The following is a 20,007-nucleotide window of genomic DNA, read 5'->3' on the forward strand; positions in this document are numbered from 1 at the left end:
AGTTCTCCGTCTTCATTTAGATACGCATGCCATGTCCTTCATGAATTCTACTAATATTTTCACAACTGTTTCCAATGTGTCCATTCAGGTCACTTCCTATAACCAGTCTCGTCCAGTTCTATTGTGGAATAGGACTATTGGGTGCGGCCATTTGGGCACAGTTGTTTGAGCACCACCTGATAGTTAGTCCTGGCCGTTTGGACGCCATCTTATTTGGCGCCAGCCAAACATTAGGAATAATTTGTTTATAAATTCATAATTATTTAAAACTAAAACTTTTATTGAAAAGTAAGAATAATTTGTTTATAAATTCATAATTATTTAAAACCTTTATTGAAAGGTAAAAATAATTTGTTTATAAATTTATAATCATTCAAAACTTGAAAACTTTTTTTGAAAAGTAAAAAGAATTTGTTTATAAATTCATAATTATTTAAAACTTTAAAAAACTTATTGAAAAGTAAAAATAATTTGTTTATAGATTCATAATTATTCAAAACCTTAAAACTTTTATTGAAAAGTAAAAATAATTTATTTATAAATTCATAAATATTTAAAGCTTTAAAACTTTTATTGAAAAGTGAAAATAATTTGTTTATAAATTCATAATCATTAAAAACTTTAACATTTTTATTGAAAAGTAAAAATATTTTGTTTATAAATTCATAATATTCAAAACTTTAAAAATTTAATTGAAAAGTACAAACTGACTTATAAAAATATAAAAACATAAACTAAAAAACTAAAAACCATAACATAGATTTATTTAGTTCATTTGGTAATTATGAGCATGGTTTCTCAAGTGCTCGACAGCAACTATGTTTTCAAATTAAGAATAGTTTAAAGGTGTAAAGGTCGCTCATGATTGGCAGAGGCAAGGGAAAGTGACAGCGCCCTATCAAGCAGGACAACGACCATACGTACAGTATGTATATATATTATCAGTGTCCAAGCCCCCTCTCCACCCAAGCTAAGACCAAGGAGGGCCAGGCAGTGGCTGCTGATGACTCAGCGGATAGACCTATAGGCTCCCCCAAACCCCCCATCCTTAGCTTACAAGGAGAGGTTGCAGCGACCAAAGAAACTAACGAGTTTAAGCGGGACTCGAACCCCAGTTTGGCGATCACCAATCAGGGGCCTTACCACATCTGTCTGCATCTCTGTACTTTAGTTTTTGTGGTGGTTCATGACCGGCCAGTAAATTTTCATAATATGCATCTCCACTTTTCTGTACTTTACGCAGGCCATCTATTAATTTAAATATAATGGGATGTTGCAGACCAAGTTTGTATTTCAGTCGACGGTGGAGTACATCGGCATTATTGTTTGTGCTTTGTTCCCCATTTAACGTTCTTTGATAGACGTTCCAAATCTCAGGAGAAATAGAGGAGTTCGTCTTCCATTCCCTCATTTGTTCTGACGACCAACATATGTATCTTCAAACCAGTTGAGTAAATCTTGAAGTTTGTGGGGCAGTTTGATTGCTTGAGCATCCAAATACTCATCGATCTTGTTCAAATGCTCAAAGGCAATGGCAATAATCATTTTAGCTTTTAGTCTGGATCACTATTATACAAACTAGTGAATCCCAGTCTAGCTAGATGTTTTTACATATTTTGAGCTAAATGGAAAAGCATCCTTTTATTTGAATATCAGATAATGTTTCATTCAGAGCTCTGTATGCAGCTTGTTCAAAATTGCAGACGATTGAACTAGGTTTCAAGTTAGGTTTGTTCCATTCTTTCAATAACTCAAACATTTTCATGTATGTGGTGCATTTCTTGTTAGGCAAAAGAGCATAAATTGTAAGGTGAACTCCATGTTTTTTTAACATGATAATATAAATCGGACGAAAGAGGCTAGGAGCAATACTGAATGTGCCATTGGCAAACTACATATCAGATATCACTAAGTGCTTTAGCCAGCTTTATCTCCCGAAGATTTATAACTCATATATTGTAATTTTGCCCATCCATACAGACAAGTGCATGAATAAAAAAATGTTCTTGAGATTTATAAATAAAACAAATGTTTCTAGCGCCAAACCATTCGTTGCCAAATAGTTTGGCGCCAAATCAGCTGGTGCCCAAACAGTCATGCCAAAACGTACCCTACCCCTATTGTCACCACTTTATCCATTTCCCTTCAAAATATAATTTTAATTTCATCCTCAACCTTCTTGTGGTGCATAAGCACGGACTACATTTAGTGTGTGTACCCCATCGCACAGCTATACTTTCATTATTGTACTGCTATTTCAACATTTTCCTTAATTTCCTTACAAAGGACAACACCCACTCCAAATCTTCCCTATCATTGATTCCACTACATATGATATTATTTTCACTGCCAATCTCTCTTGCATTGTTTACAGGATGTAAACTTTCCTTCTATCCATTGCTTCTGCCACCTCCCTACTTCTTCCGGTCATAGTGCCCACATTCAGTTTCAATTCTAAGATTTTGGATTTTTTTCTTTAACCAAGCCCGTCCTGGATGTGGTAGCGCTTGCCCATTTATAATGTCGTTTGAACAGAGTACGCCCTGGCCTCTTCTTCTTTCCTGGCTTCTATGGTTTTGGTAGGAGAATTTACAGCCAGATGCCTTTTTTGACACCAACCCTTACCATTTATCCAGATTGGGGACTGTCATAGAGTTGTGCTGGCTTGCACAATCTAAGGCTGGTTTTGTGTAATCTCTTGTTTATATACCATTATTATTGATTTGTTTTTATGAAACCCCCGTGATGTTCATATTGCTTCTACTTGAAGCTGTGTCGATGTTTACCCCAAAATGAAAATTTCCCAATATCTCCCCTTACAAAAAAGCGGCCCCCTCTGGGAACCATCATGCCATTTAGCGGTTGATAGCAACTAACTAGTCGACGATACAACCTGTTACTTCCTACTTCTAAGTTTTGTTGTCGCCGGTGTGTAAATAAGACATCTTAATTTCACCCTGCAATTCAAATAAGTTTTTAATAGTTCATTTGTTCCGTAACCGAAATACAAACCACGCTATTTACATTGGGTTTACCTTTTAGCGCAGCTGAAATGACGAGCCAATAGTTTTAACGAGGGTTAATTACCCCCGCGCTAGTTAGCGGGGGATAGGGGAAGGGTAGCTTGCTACCCCTCCCCCCCCACACACCGGTGACTTACTTCACTTTTGGCTCGGCGATGAACAGACGTGTCTGTCCATCGTCCTCGTTGACAGCCTTTAATCTTTTTTCTGCTTTTTCTTTACTACAGCTTGTGTGTGTGTTTGAAGTTGACTACCTATTATTATTATCTTTACTATGCGTACGTGCCCTGGTGTTGCCGGCCGCCCTTGTGGGACCTTTATGTCGGCCTTGGATACGGATCCTCACACCCTTTGCCCTTAGTGTCGGGGCCGACGGTGTGACCAGGAAAACGTGTAGTGAGTGTAGGGAGTGGTCTGCCTCCCAGTGGGAGAGGTTTGGCCGCTGGCGTAAGAAGAAGTCCAAGAGATACCGTTCTCCTTCGGGGTTTGCCTTGAAGGAGGAAGGTTCTCGGGACTTCTTTCACCGCCCAAACCTCTTCCGAAGCTCCCCCTCGTCCGGCTCCTAAGGAGAGTCGGCCGAGTGGTAGTGCAGGCCCTAGTTCTGTTTCCCGACCTTGGGTGGGGGGAGAGGGCGTCGCCTCCCATAGCGGGGCGGTTCCCCCTCCTCCTCCGGGGGAGGTTATTGATAATTCGTTGTCTAATGATGATCTCTTACAGATTTGGGCTTCCCTGGGGCTTAAGGGCTTGCCCTCCAGGGTTGCCTTGATTGACCTTGTCTCGTTGGGGGCCGCCGTTAAGCAGTCGCCGGCGGTAGCAGAGGTAGACCCTCTGTCTATCGTCGACGTCGTGGTGGCAGAGGCCTCCGACGGGGCGGGGCAATCCTCTGCAGGTGCAGTTGAGGATGATGGTGCTGACGGCTCTCCTCCCCCTTCCGTACATCCTTCGAAGGGGGAAGTGAGTCCTACGGGCTCTTCTGCTGTTCAGCTTCCCTCTAAGGGAAGTGCCTTGACTGAGACTCCCCTTCGGAGGACTGATGGTCCTGATGATCTTCCCCTGGCCGCCTTCGCCGTAAGGCTCACCGTCCGCTGCATCGCAAGGGCCTCCCTTCCCCTTATAAGGGGGTTAAGAGGCGCCTTTTTGGATCTTCTTCCTCCGAAGGGGACTCTCCTCGTCGTACTCAGCCTACAGCTCCTGCTCCTTTGGACCTCTCTGCAGACCGTTCTCCAACTCCTGCTAGAACTTCACCTTCTGGGGAACTCGTCACCCGACGGGCAACGGTCCCTTCGGGGCAAAGGGATTCTTCCCTTTCACGTGCAGTGTTAGCGCACAGGCGCTCTCCTGCTCGTCAGCGCTCTCCTACTCGTCAGCGCTCTCCTGCTCGTCAGCGCTCTCCTGCTCGTCAGCGCTCTCCTGCTCGTCAGCGCTCACCTGTTCGCCGGCTCTCTCCTGATGTTCGCCCTCCTCGTCAGCGCTCTCCTGAGGACATCCTACATCCTGTGGTTCCTGAAGAGCGCTTAGCGCGCCAGCATTCTTCTGCTCGCCCTTCTGCAGTGTTAGCGCACAGGCGCTCTGCTGCTCGTCAGCGCTCTTTTGAGCGTCGGCGCTCTTTTGAGGATCATCGCCCTCCTGCTCGCCAGCGCTTTCCTGTGGTCTCTGACCATCCTGCAGTCCCTGTTGGACTCCCTGCGCGCCATCAGTCTCCTGAGCTCTCTCGCGATCCTCATCTTGTGACTACTCAACATCGTCCGCGTTCTCCAGCGCGTGTTTCTAAAGCACATGTTCGCCCACGCGCCTACGCTCTTCCTGTTCCTGTTCGTGAACACGCCGCGCCACCAGTTCCTTCACAGGATCTCACGCGTCGCCCCCTTGCTCGCCAGCGTTCACAGGCGATCCTAGTATCGCCTGTTCGTCAGCGCTCTCCTACGCGTCAACGATCACCTGTTTATCGGCGATCTCTGGACCGCCCGTGTGATTTACAGCCTGCGCGCACGCGTTCTCGCGTCGTCGACCAGAGGTTCTGGAAGGACATGGTTCGCCGTCTGCTAGCTCGCCATCGCGCAATTATTCACCTGTGCTTCCTGCGCGCTATCGCTCGCCAGCGCGTCACCATGCGATAACGCGCCATCGCTCACCTGCGCTTCAGCGTTCGCCAGCTCACCACCAATCGCCTGCTGATTTACGTCGCCTGCGACCTTCCTCGCCCACGCGGCAACGCGTTCCCTCGCCATCGCACCAACGCATTCGTTCGCCGACTCGGGCACGCGCTCGTTCACCTGTACACCCTCGCGCCCACTTGCCTGAGCGACCGCTCGCCTGCGCGCCCGCGCGATCATTCGCCTGCGCGTCCGCGCGATCGCTCGCCTGCGCGCCCGCGCGATTATTCGCCTGCGCGTCCGCGCAATCGCTCGCCTGCGCGCCCGCGCGATCGCTCGCCTGCGCGCCCGCGCGACCGCGCGACCGTTCGCCTTCGCATGACCATCGTTCGCGGCGAATTTCGCAGCCAGTGGTAGCAGCAGGAACGCGTGTTCCTAGACAGCGCTCGGGATCGCCTCCATCCAAACGCAGGACTATAGTGCAGGACAGGGAAGACACTGCGGAGAGGTTAGTGCACCATTCTTCCCCCCCTTCTTTTCAGGCAGGTACTGTGGTGTCCACTCCAAAGGATCGCCCGATCCCTTTCCCTCCAGCGAGGATTTCGGACTCTGTGTCCGTGGAGCAACAGACTTGGTTTGGTCCTCTGATGCGGGCGTTAGTGAGGGTAATGAAACCAGCACTCGCCGATCAGGGCAACAAACCAACGGCTGCCTCTCCTACGCTGAAGAGAAAGAGAGGAGTGGACTTCGTGGTGACTTCCCCCAGGGCATGACGTTCGGAAGGCCCCTAAGTCCAGTGCGGCTCTGCCCTGGTCTCGGGGTCTGAAGAGTGCCAGAGCTAGGGCCAACGCTCGGCTCGCGATTCTTGCCTCCTCCAGTCGTTCCTCTGCCGGGAACAAGCTCATCCCTCCTCCTCGTCTTCAGCAGAGGAGGTATTTCGAGATTTTGGGTGAGTCCAGCCTCGCTCTTCCTCTCCATCACTCCGTGGAGGAGCTGGCGAAGGGAGTTCCCCTTGAGAAGCTCTCTGCCCGGCAGGTGTCGTTCTCGCCGGCAGATATCCTTAGCCTTGAAAAAGTCGCGAAGTGTGCCATGCAGGCCACTTCGTGGCTGGACTTTTGGCTAGGAACTCTGGGCATCCTATTGCGCTCTGAGGACTTGTCCAAGGAGACCAATAGGAAGGCCCTGGAGACCTTCTTACTCTCGGGCACCCGCTCCATCGAGTTTTTGGCGCACCAGGTTACCACCCTATGGGCCAACTCGGTGTTGAAGCGGCACGATGCTGTGACCGAGAGATTCCATCCGAAGGTCCCCGCCGTGGATGTGTGCAGGCTCAGGCATGCTTCCCTTCTGGGGGAGAACCTGTTTGAGCCTCAGGACATGGAGCGAACGGCTGAGAGGTGGAGGAAATCCAGCATGGACTCCCTCCTCCATAGGGCCCTTACAGCTCGGCCCTATAAGCCTCCAGCTCCGCCGCAACAGCAGCAGCAGCCTCGTAAGGCTCCGAAGCAGGCACCAGCAGTTAAGAAGGTGGTGTCTAAGCCCCAGCCCTTTCCAGCCAAGGTCAAGAGGGGCGGTAAGTCCTCCAGGGGAATCCTAGGGGTGGCGGTCCCCCTGCGTGTCCACCTGTGGGGGGATGCCTTCAGCGTTGCGTCCGCAGGTGGCAGCAACACGGGGCTGATGCTTGGACGGTCTCAGTGATCGGCCAAGGCTATCGCGTCCCGTTCACAACATCTCAACCTCCCCTGACAGGGAATCCAGTGTCGTTGAGCTCCTATGCCACGGGGTCGGCAAAGGGGCTGGCCCTTTTGGCCGAAGTCGAGACCATGCTCGAGAAGGGTGCTCTCCAGGAGGTCGTCAATGGCTCCCCAGGCTTCTTCAGTCGACTTTTTCTTGTAAAGAAGGCGTCTGGAGGCTGGAGACCTGTCATCGACCTCTCAGCTCTGACCGGGTTTGTGGTTCAGCATGGAGACAGCAGACACGGTCAGACTTGCGGTGAGACCACAAGACTTCATGTGCACACTGGATCTAAAGGACGCGTACTTCCAGATCCCAATCCATCCGTCTTCCAGGAAGTACCTGAGATTCTGCCTAGACAACAAGATCTACCAGTTCAAGGTGCTGTGTTTCGGTCTCTCCACAGCTCCTCAGGTGTTCACCAGTGTTCACCCTGATTTCATCTTGGGCGCACAGGAACGGCATTTGTCTCCTTCGTTATCTGGACGATTGGGTGATCCTAGCAGACTCGGAGTCGACCCTTCTTCGGCACCGAGACAGGCTTCTGGATCTTTGCCAGGATCTAGGGATCGTGGTAAACCTCGAGAAGTCCTCTCTGCAGCCGTCCCAACGACTGGTTTATCTAGGCATGCTAATAGACACCAATCTCCACAAAGCCTTTCCATCAGACAACCGGATAGCAAGGCTGAGGAGGGTGGCGGAACCCTTCCTCAGGCGAGAAGAGCTCCCCGCCCAATCGTGGTTGCGTCTCTTAGGTCACCTATCCTCCCTGGCCCGTCTGGTTCCAAACAGCCGCCTCAGGATGAGATCCCTACAGTGGCGGCTCAAGTCCCGGAGGAATCAAGGATCCGATTCTCCGGACATTCTGATCCCGATGGGGTCTTTGGAACGGACGGACTTGCGGTGGTGGCTGGTCAACGAGAACCTATGGAAGGGAGTGGGTCTTCTCGTCCTCCCCCCGGAATTGACTCTGTTTTCGGATGCGTCAAAAGAAGGGTGGGGGGCGCACGTTCTGAACCAGAGGGCCTCAGACCTTTGGTCAGAATCAGAAAAGTGCCTACACATCAACCTGCTAGAATTGAAGGCCGTCTTTCTGGCTCTTCAGCAGTTTCAACGGTCCCTGGCGGGTCACTCCGTGGTGGTGATGAGTGACAACACCACGGTAGTGGCCTATATCAACAAGCAGGGAGGCACTTTTTCGCAGCAGCTATCCCATCTTGCAGTAGAGACTCTGAGGTGGACCGAAATCCACTCGATAACACTATCAGCTCGCTTCATTCCTGGCAAGAGGAATGTGCTTGCCGACAGTCTGAGCAGGGCCTCGCAGATAGTGAGTACCGAGTGGTCTTTGGATCCTCAGATAGCCAACAAAGTCCTGACTTTGTGGGGTTCCCCGACTGTGGACTTGTTCGCGACAGCGTTGAACTTCAAGCTGCCCCTGTACTGCTCCCCTGTCCCGGACCCCAAGGCACTCTGGCAAGATGCTTTCCAGCAACGGTGAGCCAACATCGACATGTACGCCTTCCCACCGTTCTGTCTGATGAGAAGGGTGCTCAACAGGACCAGACTATCGGTCAACTGTTCGATGACTCTGGTAGCCCCGCTATGGCATCACGCGGAATGGTTCCCGGACCTTCTGCAGCTCCTGACGGAACTCCCGAGGGAACTTCCTCCACGACACGAGCTTCTCAGACAACCCCACTCCGGCGTCCCTCACAAGGCCGTGGCCTCGCTTCGGCTTCACGCCTGGAGACTATCTAGCGTCTCCTCACGGAGAGAATGTCTCGGCACCTGCGAAGGTCCTCTGAGGGAGTCTACCAAGCAAAGTGGAGAGTCTTTTGTGGTTGTTGTCGTGGGAAGGGTATCTCTCCACTCGATGCCACTATTCCAGCAATAGCGGACTTCCTCGTTTATCTGCGGGAAGAAATGCGCCTTTCTGTCTCGGCAGTGAAAGGCTATCGCTCAGCCTTAAGCTTGGCCTTCAGGCTGAAGGGCGTGGATATTTCTTCATTGCTAGAACTCTCTTTACTCATACGTAGCTATGAGCTTACCTGCCCCCAGTCGGAAGTGAGACCTCCTCCTTGGAACGTGGTTCGAGTCCTCAGGTCTCTTAAGAGACCTCACTTCGAACCATTACGCCAGGCCTCCGATTGCCACCTGTCTTGGAAGATGGCTTTCCTACTCGCTTTGGCTTCGGCCAAGCGGGTTAGTGAACTTCATGGTCTCTCGTACGACATCGCCCATTCAAGGGGATGGGGGGAGGTAACGTTCAGGTTCGTCCCTGAGTTTGTTGCCAAGACTCAGAATCCTGGAGTGCCGGATCCTCGCTTCGACTCTTTCAGGATCGCGAGTCTCCGTTCTGTAACAAGCGACCCAGACCAGCTGCTACTATGTCCAGTGAGGTGTCTGAGGCACTACTTGAAGAGAACGGCTGCAGTCCGTCCTCAAGTGCGAGTTTTGTTTGTGAGCACAGGCAGGACTAAGAGGAGGGTCACCAGGAACACCATCTCAGCTTGGATTCGAAGGGTTATCCACCATGCCTTGGATCCGGACCCTCCTCCGTCACGTCGCCCTCGGGCACATGATGTCAGGGGTATTGCTACATCCCTGGCCTTCAAGAGAAACTTCTCTGTGACACAGGTACTTCAAGCTGGGGTCTGGAAGCGTCAGACGACCTTCACAGCCCACTACCTGCAAGACGTGACCCACAGGAGCCTCGATACGTTTTCTATCGGCCCTGTGGTGGCTGCACAACAGCTGGTCTAACCTCAGGCTCCTTTTTGGACAAGTAGCAGTAGGTTGAGGGCGTTGTTACCCGGTCTTAGTCTGCGTGAATGAAAGAGTATGTCTGACCCTTACTTCTTTCTTCATTCTCCCCTCTCTTGGGGAAGCAGCACCCTGGTCCTCGCATAGCTGACCTCGACCTCTGCAGGTAACCCATGCTTCTTTGTGCTCCTAGTATTAAGCTTAATACTGTTGCGTCTCCCATACCCTGACGAGGTGGTATTGGGAACGTCCTATCCTAGAATTCCTATCTGAAGGTCTCAAGGTCAACTTCATAGGACGAGTCACACACTCCTCCACACACTGCTTATGTAGGCCACTCGTTCTTAGCGATGCTAGGAACTTGTGAGGTACAGGGGCTCCTTTTCTCTAGTGCTGCTCACTGAGGGATTGAGCCCCAGGGCAAGCCAAAGTCAGTAAGGCTGGGGACTTTCCACCCTTCCTAAGGGGTAAGTCACCCAATGTAAATAGCGTGGTTTGTATTTCGGTTACGGAACAAATGACAAATTCGAAGATAATTTGTATTTTTCCTAACCATACAAACCTTAGCTATTTACACATATGTGCCTGCCATCCCTGACCCCCAAGTCAAGTCCTACCTCTAAGTGAAGTGAAGCAAGTCACCGGTGTGGGGGGGGAGGGGTAGCAAGCTACCCTTCCCCTACCCCCCGCTAACTAGCGCGGGGGTAATTAACCCTCGTTAAAACTATTGGCTCGTCATTTCAGCTGCGCTAAAAGGTAAACCCAATGTAAATAGCTAAGGTTTTTATGGTTAGGAAAAATACAAATTATCTTCGAATTTGTCATTTTTATTCAAATTCTTCCTGGCTTTGTGTAATGTAAATGTATATTGGCTGGTGGCCTCGGTGTTGCGTTCATGTATATTGAGGTATATTGTTCACTAACATTCACTCTTCTTATGAAGTTATGTTAGTCTTAATTGACTGCTTCTATTAGAAACTAGAATCAAAATAATTAAATGTTCAGTAATACCTTTACGTTTTTGCATTGAACTCTGGGTAAATCAAGAGAAGACTGAGAACTTAAAGCTAACTTCCTAAGTTTGGATAATGGTTCTGTTTTTTTCTTCTTGCATATCTTTGCTAATTCTGTGACCTCTCAGCTTTACGGACCACTTGAATTCCAAAGTACAGTGATCATGTACAACTTTTTTTTTATACATTTTTTTGGATTAAAGTGCTGGATGACCTTCAGTGGCCTCCTCTAGTCCAAAACAACAAGTTGGACTGACCTTGGTAAGTGGCCTCACATTGAGAAGGGAAACTTTGGTGCCCCCTTTCCTCCAGAAGAGATCTCTTTGTAGGTCAGGAAGAACTGAGATTTGATGTACATTTTTTGTGAGTGGCTGACACCTCTTCAAATCTTTTGACAAGCAGGCTGGACAACCGGGTTTGATGAACTGTTTCATTGTGGGCAGGCCCCTTTATGCTTTGAACTTTAATCTGATCAGCAACCATGAAACATACTTTCCAAAGAGGAACAGTGAGGCCTTCACGTGCCTCACAATGAATCTCAAAATTACAAGATTTTTCCCAGCACAAGATACAAAAAGAATGAGGTTCATGATCACCCAAAGCCAATTCATTTGCACATCTATGCAGCAATTACTGACAGAAATAAAAAGCAAACAGAAACCTTGACAATCTGGTGTACCTCAACATTTTTCAAGTTGACTAAAAGGCTGAAGAAGACTATATTACATGAGCAGCATTCATTCCTTTGCGGATACAAACTTCTTAGTCATTTAAATGGGTTACTCCTAGTTCTGTTTTCTATGACCAGACAATCAAAAAAGAAAAAGGGTTTGATTACATCACAATAGGTTGCTATGCAACCCTACTGCATGATGATGCTATGCGTTGCTTGAATGGCTTACGTCACATATCTCCTAGTCGTCATTCTAAGAGGAGGAGTGATGACTTATATCCATTCTTGATACCCTTATAGTGCTTATGCTTTTTGTTTTTTTTCCATTATCACTGTCACTAGCTGTGCTTCTATTATTTGTTGTATCATGGCTAGTACTATTAGCGTCATGCATTCGTGGGCACCTTCATGAGCCGGCTTGAAGTCGACCTGCATCCTGTTTGCCCCTCGTGCTGTAGCAAGAGATGTTCCGTGGAATCTTCATGTGAGTATTGTTGGGAGTGTCCTTCCTCCCAGTGGGAGAGATATCGTTCTTGATGCAAGAAAGAAGCTAAGAGAGATTGTTCTCCTTCCTTGTCTTCTTCCGGCAATGGTAAGAAATGCAAGTTTTTTTTTGTATCGAAAGTTATCCCCCACTCTCCTCCTCTGTGTCCAGAGCCCTCTGAAGCCCCTGGCATGGAGGACGACATCCATAATTTAGTTATGACGACCATAATTCTATTAATGTTTTATCACCTAGTAATGAGATTGTGCATTATGATCCCGAGTCGATGCTTGTGACAAATCCTTTGGCTATTGTTGCTGCACTCCCTAAGCCGCATCCAATCCCAGTATCTTTGTTACCTGATTATTCTGCCATACAAAGATCTCCCTAGCCTCCCACTACTTTTTTGAGTGGTGAGCCCTATAAGGTTGATTATGTCAGGAATGACTTTTCACTGTTAGAGGTATCTCCTATACGAGCATTGAAGGTCTTGCCTCCTTCCCGTGCGTGGAACCCTAGAGTTGAGACTGCCATTTTTCTGCGTACAGAAGCAACCTTATTGGAGGATCCCTTTTATCATTCTCCACCTCATTCTAATGAGCTAGGCTTGCCCCATGGCCCCAGGGGTCCTCAGCACTGCTCCCCTTTAAAAAGTTCTTTGGACGTGTCCCAGAACTCCAGCAAGTTATTTTGAGGTTGGTCGGACCACTCCGGCTGCGTCCACAACCGTAACTTTGGCCAAGCCAAGTTGCTTCAAATCATAAGTGTCCTCTTCTTCCTAGCCAACAACTAGGAACTTGATTATAACTACTAAACCTTTATTAGGGCCACGAGTGTTGTCCATATATGGTTCAGCTCAGACGTATGCCCAGACCAACAATTCTTTACGCGCTGCTGTTTCCATGCGTGATAATGTCACTACTCATGCCGCTATCTCAACATGTAATAATATTCCTCCGCATGATGTTCAGACCAACAAGTCTGTTCGTGCAGCTGGGTTCTCTCATGATGACGTCACAACACGCGCCGCTATTTCATGGGGTGATGGTATTCCTCTATGTGATGGCAGTGTTCCCTTGTCACATGATTACACATGCTCAGATCTTGTTTCCACTTCTCAGACTAGTACGAGAATGGAACCCCCTCGCAGTAGTGTTCCATCATCATCTTCAGCCTATTATAAAAATGGCTCAGTCTCTGTTGATAATCACCAACAAGCTGGTTAACACAACCCTAAAGTCATGAGCTATTCTAACAACAAACCTGTTGCTTTGCCTAGCCATAATGCTCTGCCTAACGTTCGAAATGCTTCTAACCTTACTCGTTCTCTAGATTGGCAGGAGCTTCATTTTTCAGATAAGTCTTCTTTTCAGGTTCAAGATGGAAAAGGGCATCAGAATCTTTTCCCCTTTCCCAGTAGTAAGATCCCATCTGATGCAGATGATGTCACCTTGATCAAGCGTTGTAGACACAGTCCTCGTAGAAGGCGTGCCAAATGGCCTGCCACTGAGAAATCCTCCTCACAAAGGTTGAGTTCTGACAAGGCACTCCCTGTTTCTCCCTCACAAGTTATTATAGGTATCACCCTTATGACAGCAGTAAGCTGGACTCCTCCAAGTCCTTCTCTGTCTCCTTTTCCCTTCATTCAATGAATGTCACAAGGGAAAGGAAGGATGTCAGAGAAAATGTAAAGAATTCTAATGTAACCATAAAGATAGAACAACCAATTATTCCTAAGTCGGAACCACCAGTTGAGTATGACATTATTACTAATAATGATTCTCCTGAGAACCTATCTGTGCGAGCTGGCACCATCTCAGCTGACACAGCCTCTCCTCGAGGTCCCGATATCTGGTTCGAAAGTATCACACTTAATTAGAATCAAAAGTTATATCTGTCGTATGGATGGCTCAGATGGGCCTTCTCCCATGCAAACTGCTAATAGGTGATGTATGATCAATTCTATCTTCCCTCAATCTGAAAGTCCTAGACAGGTTTGATGTGGCATTTTCTATTCAAACTAGAGACATGCTGGACTTGTTCCATACCAAAGTCTCTGCGGTGGAAAACTTTTTAAAGGCTAACAGGTCCTCAAAGTTTCCTCCCTTAGCCCTTTCTCACCAGAGAAGATTTCATGTACACTCTGGCGTGTTCCTGAGCCCACTCCCTATTGATGCTGATATTGCTAACTTAGTACCATCCATACCATTAGATAAATTACCTAACCTTTCCTCTGTGTTTTCGAGGCCCGAAATGGTCAAAATGGAAGTTGCTACTCTGTCAGGTATTCAAGTGTTTTTCTGGCTTGACCACTGGTCTGGAGCGGTTTCATGCTTTGCTGTGACTGAGAACCTAAGAGACGAATCCACCCTAAAACAGTTTGAAGACCTCTCGGCGTTAGGGGTCAAAGCTCTAGAATTGTTGTTGCACCAAATCGTGTCCCTTTTGGGGTAACTACATCCTTAAGAGACACGATGCGGTCTTGGGTGTTCAAAACAGTTACCCTGAGGGACACGCTAAGTCTCAGGTACTTCTACCTTGTGAGTTCTCCATTGCTTTTTGCCTCCTGATGTGGCTAGTTTATCTACTTTACAGCTTAACTTCTTGTGCTTGGAAATTTCATGAATTGAAGGCTGTGGACCCATTTATTTATGTTTCCTGTCTCTACTTCTTATTGCATTGGCTATTCCTCTGCTGAACCACTTAGGTTGTGGAGTTCCATTTGGTAAAATTTTTCTATGCGTTATACATTTATCCCTTATTTCTTTATGTATTTCTATTAAGGAGTCCCATTGTGTATCGATGTTCCCTTTTTCATCGTATTCTAAATTCTTGTATTCCTTCAGTTTTATCCAGTAACTACATCTGTAGTCTAGCTTTTTTATAATTTTCCTTTCGTTTAGATGAGGAATATTTACCTGAAACCTAACAATTCTGCGGTCATTTTTGCCAATATTTTTGCCAACTGAAACACTGGATACTAAATTTTCTTCTGTTGTTAGCACAATATCTAGTATGTTGTTTCCCCTGGTTGGTTTATCGACCCACTGATGAAGGAATTCATTGTTGACAAATTCTAGTAGTCTAAGTCCCTGTGTGTTTGATGTAGAATTCATGGTGTCCCAATTTACTGCTGCATTTAAGTCTCCCATTAGGAAAGCTAGCTTGCTGTCAACTTCTTGTCCAAGTTGTCTATACAGCTCTTCGTCCTGTTCTTGCGTTTGATGTGTGTGGTCTGTATATTACATACTAGTATGGACATGTTTTTTCCTATGGTGTTGATGTTTGCACTTGTCACTCCACATTCGGTTTCTAATATAATTTCTATGTGGTTTAAGTGATTTTTAACGTAGAGCATTACCCTTACACCTTTTTTAGTAAAGCTATCCTTCTTGAAAAGCTTGAAACCTGGGATTACGTACTCTCCGATAAAATCCATTGTTTTTTCTTGTATCCAGGTCTCGGTAATGCCTATGACATCTAGTTCCTCACTATCTATCATTGCCCTGAAGTTTTCCATTTTGTTTCTAACTGACTGAGCATTGAATTGTGCCACTCTGAGGAAATTTTCTATCTTTTTTTTTTTCCTCTGTGGCTTTCTAGTTTCCCTGATTTACTAGTGTTTTAGTTTTACTTTTATCTGCATTATCCACATTTTCTGCCAAATAAACTTTTTAAAGGAAGGAGAGTCAGTCTATTGGGTTTATCTCATTTTGGAGAATGATATGTATGAGAATTATGAGACACCATTAGGCAATATATATAAAATGGGATATATTTATTTTTTTATTCTATTTTAGCTATTGACCTATAGATTATTTTGAAATGTTTTAGTTACTCATTACTCACTTCACTGTAATTGGAAAAAAAATATGTGAAAATAAATAGGCAATGTATGAATAAAATCAATTATTCAATAATTTTTCCACAGAGGCAGGAAAACAAATAATCAGCAAGACTTCCGTGCTGCCGTTTTGGGTGAAGCTGCACAGCCCAAGAGGAAGAAAAAGAAACAAGATTCAAGTGGCATCGAGTCCAACGTAAATAGGTACGGTTGAATATCAAAATTATTCCTTAATTCTACATTTAAGTGGTATGACATTTTGTGAATTTTCTACTTTTAATTTACAAATAATAAATTCAAAATGTAAACTGAGGGTTGCCATTTTAATACATATGTATTTTCTTAGTTTTTATTGTCACCTGCACAATGTTTATTGAAAAGTTTGAAACTTAAATTATAAATGGAATATTAATTTAAATCAACTTGTTTTGCACTGGGGAAATATTTTCAATCATTATTGCTTCAATGTTGTCAGCCTGCCTCATTGGAGTAACTTGTTATTGCGTCCTGCAAGTTTTATTACTTTTTGGTTTCCTGTTATATATTTTGTGGTTTCTCATAATTTTCATCTTTCATGTTCACTTTAACTGTATATATAAAGGTTAGCCTATTATTACCTCTACCAACAAATTTGGAAAGAGGCTAAGTTATACCCTCTGTTTGTGTGTGTTTGTTTGTTTGTGAAGAGCTTCCCGGCCACAATTTTAATTGTAGAGTTATGAAACTTGCAGGAATTAACTGTTTTGTTAAAAGCTAGAAATTATTAAATTTTGGTAGGTCAAGGTCACAAAATATCCATTTCACGTAATCAGTCATAAGTTTGGACAACGTTGTCACAGAGACTTCAAACTTAGTTCATATTTGAATGTATAAAAATCCACGCCAATTAATACATGTTAAGGTCAAATATCAAGGTCAAGGTCGAGAAATAAGCTGCTGCGGCGGAGGTCTGCGCTCTACAGAGTGCCCCTCTAGTTCTAGAACTGTAGTATGGTACTTTTGATGTTATTTGTTCCCTTGAATGTTAGAGTAGGCTGCTGATCTCCTGAATTGGAATTTGGATTGATGCTTAATGTTATTGATAAGTTAATCTAATCCATGCTCTTAAACTAATTTGCATTGCACAGGTAACATTGTACTTGATGAAGTGAAACTCTTTCAGTGAATTAACCTCAATATTCATATGCTTTATACTTTCAAAAAGCCCCCATTTCATTGTTTGCACTAAACCCTTCATGCTTTACATGACATCTTAAAGACTCGCTATCGTTCACTCTTAATAAGGAGTATCCTAGGTCTTCCAAACTATCGTTTTCTCCTAAGACAATCTACCAGTACCCTGTACTAATGCCCTTAAATAATGTGTTTTAAGTAGGACGATCACCTACCACAACCTTCTAGATGGTATAATTAAATTTTTTTCCATGAATCTTACCTTTGAATAGAAAATGCTACTTATTGCAAGTGCCAACTGGACAGTCTCAGAATAACAAAAGAAAAAAAAAAATTCTCTCCCACTACCAATCCCTATCCTCCCTCTAGGGGATAGGCTACTGCACCCTCCTGCTATGTACCCTCTGGCAAAGGTCAAGAAGAAGTTTCAGGGGAAACAAATGTCAACAAATATTTAGATTTAATTATCCTGTCCAGCTGTAGACACTTCTATTTTCTATCGAGAATTTAGTGCTTTTTTGTGGTTTCATGTATATTATTTCAGGATTAGTTTGGTATTAATTTACTTTTCATAAATAACTTTGCTATGTTTATCGTTGGTCATTTACTGAGATAATGTCAAGTGTAAAATGAATAAGTTATTGCTCCTACATGAAATACAAACTATTGACCTTTAAGTAGGGAATATGTTTTCAGTGCAAGCTGGACGGATGTCTAATTGAATATCTAATCGAATAATTAAGCAACAAGTGGGAGCAAGGTCGGGGAGCCCTGACACCCACCTGTCAAAATTTTTTCACTTAATGTTTTTCGGCTGCAACGAACACAGACGTACCGATGCACCTTAATAAATTTTGATTCAACACAAATACAAACCTTTGTCCTTCTAGACTCATGGATCTGCACCTAATACCAATTAAACTAGACAATAGGAGGCATTAGGAAGAAGCAACAGAACACCCCTCCTTAAGAGAACACTCAACTGAGGTTACATAGTAGATATCTGTCTCCTAGGGAAATTACCTTTGTAGACAAGCATCGTCTCTCCCCTATAGACTTTATGACTTCCTCCCACTCCCCCTCACCTAAAAGTTGGAGAAAGAATGACATCGACTGGCAGCCTGGCCCAGTCTTGTACAAACCATGGCTAGTCTTTCAATGTAGGATCTCAGAAGAGAAGAGGAGCTCCTCCAGTCACCTCTCTCCCATGGCAACAGTGTTTATCCACAGAGAGTAAAGACTGGAAGACTGTCCCAAAGAACAAGTCATCTCAACCGACTGATCCATGATACCCAAAAGGATCCAGGATTCTCAACTTAGGGGAGTCTAGCAGGGGTACAGCAACTGCCTCCTTCCCGTCTCCGTCATCCTTCAGGGTGGAGGGGCAAGATATTGTTTTGAATGACAATCTCTCTCTGGTCCTGCCGGATATGGTCTCCAAGAGAGACGAACCCAATGTGACTCCGAAGAATCAAAAGAAATTATTCCTCAACCAGCAGGACCAACACCTCTGGATATGGAGGAGGGATAGTTTGACTTTACCATCCTTCAAGTTCTTTGCTGCATCCAAAAGGTGAGTGGTCTTAGAAAGACCAGATCTTCTCCAAAGTGGAGGTAAGTAGCAATCGATTGCCTTTATCAGCCATATAGCAGCTGTCGACCTCATCTAGAGCTTCTGTGGTCAAGCCTCCCTTCGAAAGCTTTAGACAAGGTAGATTCTCAGGTATCTGCAGAGGACTCTTTTAGGTTGGGGAGATCTTTCTACCTGATTCCATTAGCCTTCACAAGGCAGATCCTGTGGTGGCCCCTCTAATACCAAGTGTCATGACAGAGCATCTGGCAGCATCTTCAATCTTTCGGCAAGAGGCTTCAAACATGGAAGCCACAACTATGTCGACACTATATGAGTGGTGTCCTGGATAGATCACTGGTCAGGAAATGTTGGACTGTTCCATAAACGCATTATCCACCTGGAAGGTTTGAATCTCCGTAACTCCTCCCTGAAAGGTCCTAACCCTCTTTTGCAGTGAAAGGAGAAATTATGACCAAAAGATCAAGCCGTTTTCTTCTAGCAGAATCAGTCCTCCTCCACCTCAGATCAAGCTAGGGCTGCAAATCTGTCAATACAGCCCTCAGACCAGCTCGGAGGGGCAATTCTCAACTTACAGTATCGATTCAGATACGAGGATCGAACCAGCCCTTTTCAGCTTGCGAAGGCCAAGAGAGTTTCAGAGACAAAGAAAAAGGCAGAGGTTGACGACTCTGTTAGGTGGAGTGTATAGCACCATTGGGGGAATACCTTCAGTCCAATTGAAGGAGGTTGTGGTACCTCAGGGTAGAAAGATGGATGTTAGATATCCTTCAGCTCAAGTACCTCCTCCCATCAATTGGCTTCCCTTCCACTCCACTGATTCCACCACTAGTGACATCATCATCGCTAGGGATTGGTGAAGCATCTGACTCTTTGGGCAGAGGTCCAAGTTATGCTGGAGAACGTGGCTCTCCAAGAGGTCGACGACAGCTCACCGGGCTTCTTCAGTTGACACTTTCTTGTAGAGAAGGCTTCTGGAAGCTGGAGACAAGTAATCAACTTCTTAGCCCTAAATGAGTTTGTTTGGCAGACTCTGTTCAAGAAGGAGACTGCAGTTATGGTCAGGCAAGTGATCAGGCCTTTGGACTTCATGGTGACGATTGACCTGAAGAATGCATACTTCATATCCTAACCCATCCGTCCTCCAGAAAGTACCTTCATGTTGTAGTGGTTTGCAGACTGTGGTCAGAGGTAGCACCCAAACTGCCTAGTGTCCAAATGCTGACCACACCCCAACGTTCACTACACAAAAAATATATTACGGTGGAATACCCAAAAATCTGGGTAAAAGGTAAACAATCAAGGATGAACTGGGCACTAGGCACCACCCCTTGATTTTATACTGGGAAAAGGGACCCAGCAAGAACCTTACTTCCCCTTATCTTCCCTTGCCTTGAGCTTGCTGAATAAACGTTTAATATGACCGTTGATTCATTTCTGAGAAGTTAGCAGAATTTATGAATAGCTCTATCTTCTTTGGGTAAGATGGCTTCAAGCTTAAGTAAAGTGTCAGAACATTAGGTGAAAGGGAACAATTGTCTAGACTGGTAACAGGACACAGTGTGGGAGAAAAAAAAATATGATAAATGACTTATTAGAAACAGATTTAATAA

The 20,007-nt window shown here is 45.6% G+C and overlaps 1 protein-coding gene across 1 annotated transcript in view; it reads left to right on the top strand.

Moving 5' to 3' along the window:
* The window catches only part of mms4 (Methyl methanesulfonate sensitivity 4), a 249,316-nt gene that overhangs the window by 156,000 nt on the left and 73,309 nt on the right, over window positions 1–20,007 (top strand). The window contains exon 8 of the mRNA XM_068345953.1: window positions 15,718–15,834. Coding sequence (XP_068202054.1) covers window positions 15,718–15,834 — 117 coding nt within the window. The remainder of the gene's footprint in view (window positions 1–15,717; window positions 15,835–20,007) is intronic.

Source organism: Palaemon carinicauda, chromosome 22 (genome assembly GCF_036898095.1).
Source record: "Palaemon carinicauda isolate YSFRI2023 chromosome 22, ASM3689809v2, whole genome shotgun sequence".
Taxonomy (NCBI): domain Eukaryota; kingdom Metazoa; phylum Arthropoda; class Malacostraca; order Decapoda; family Palaemonidae; genus Palaemon; species Palaemon carinicauda.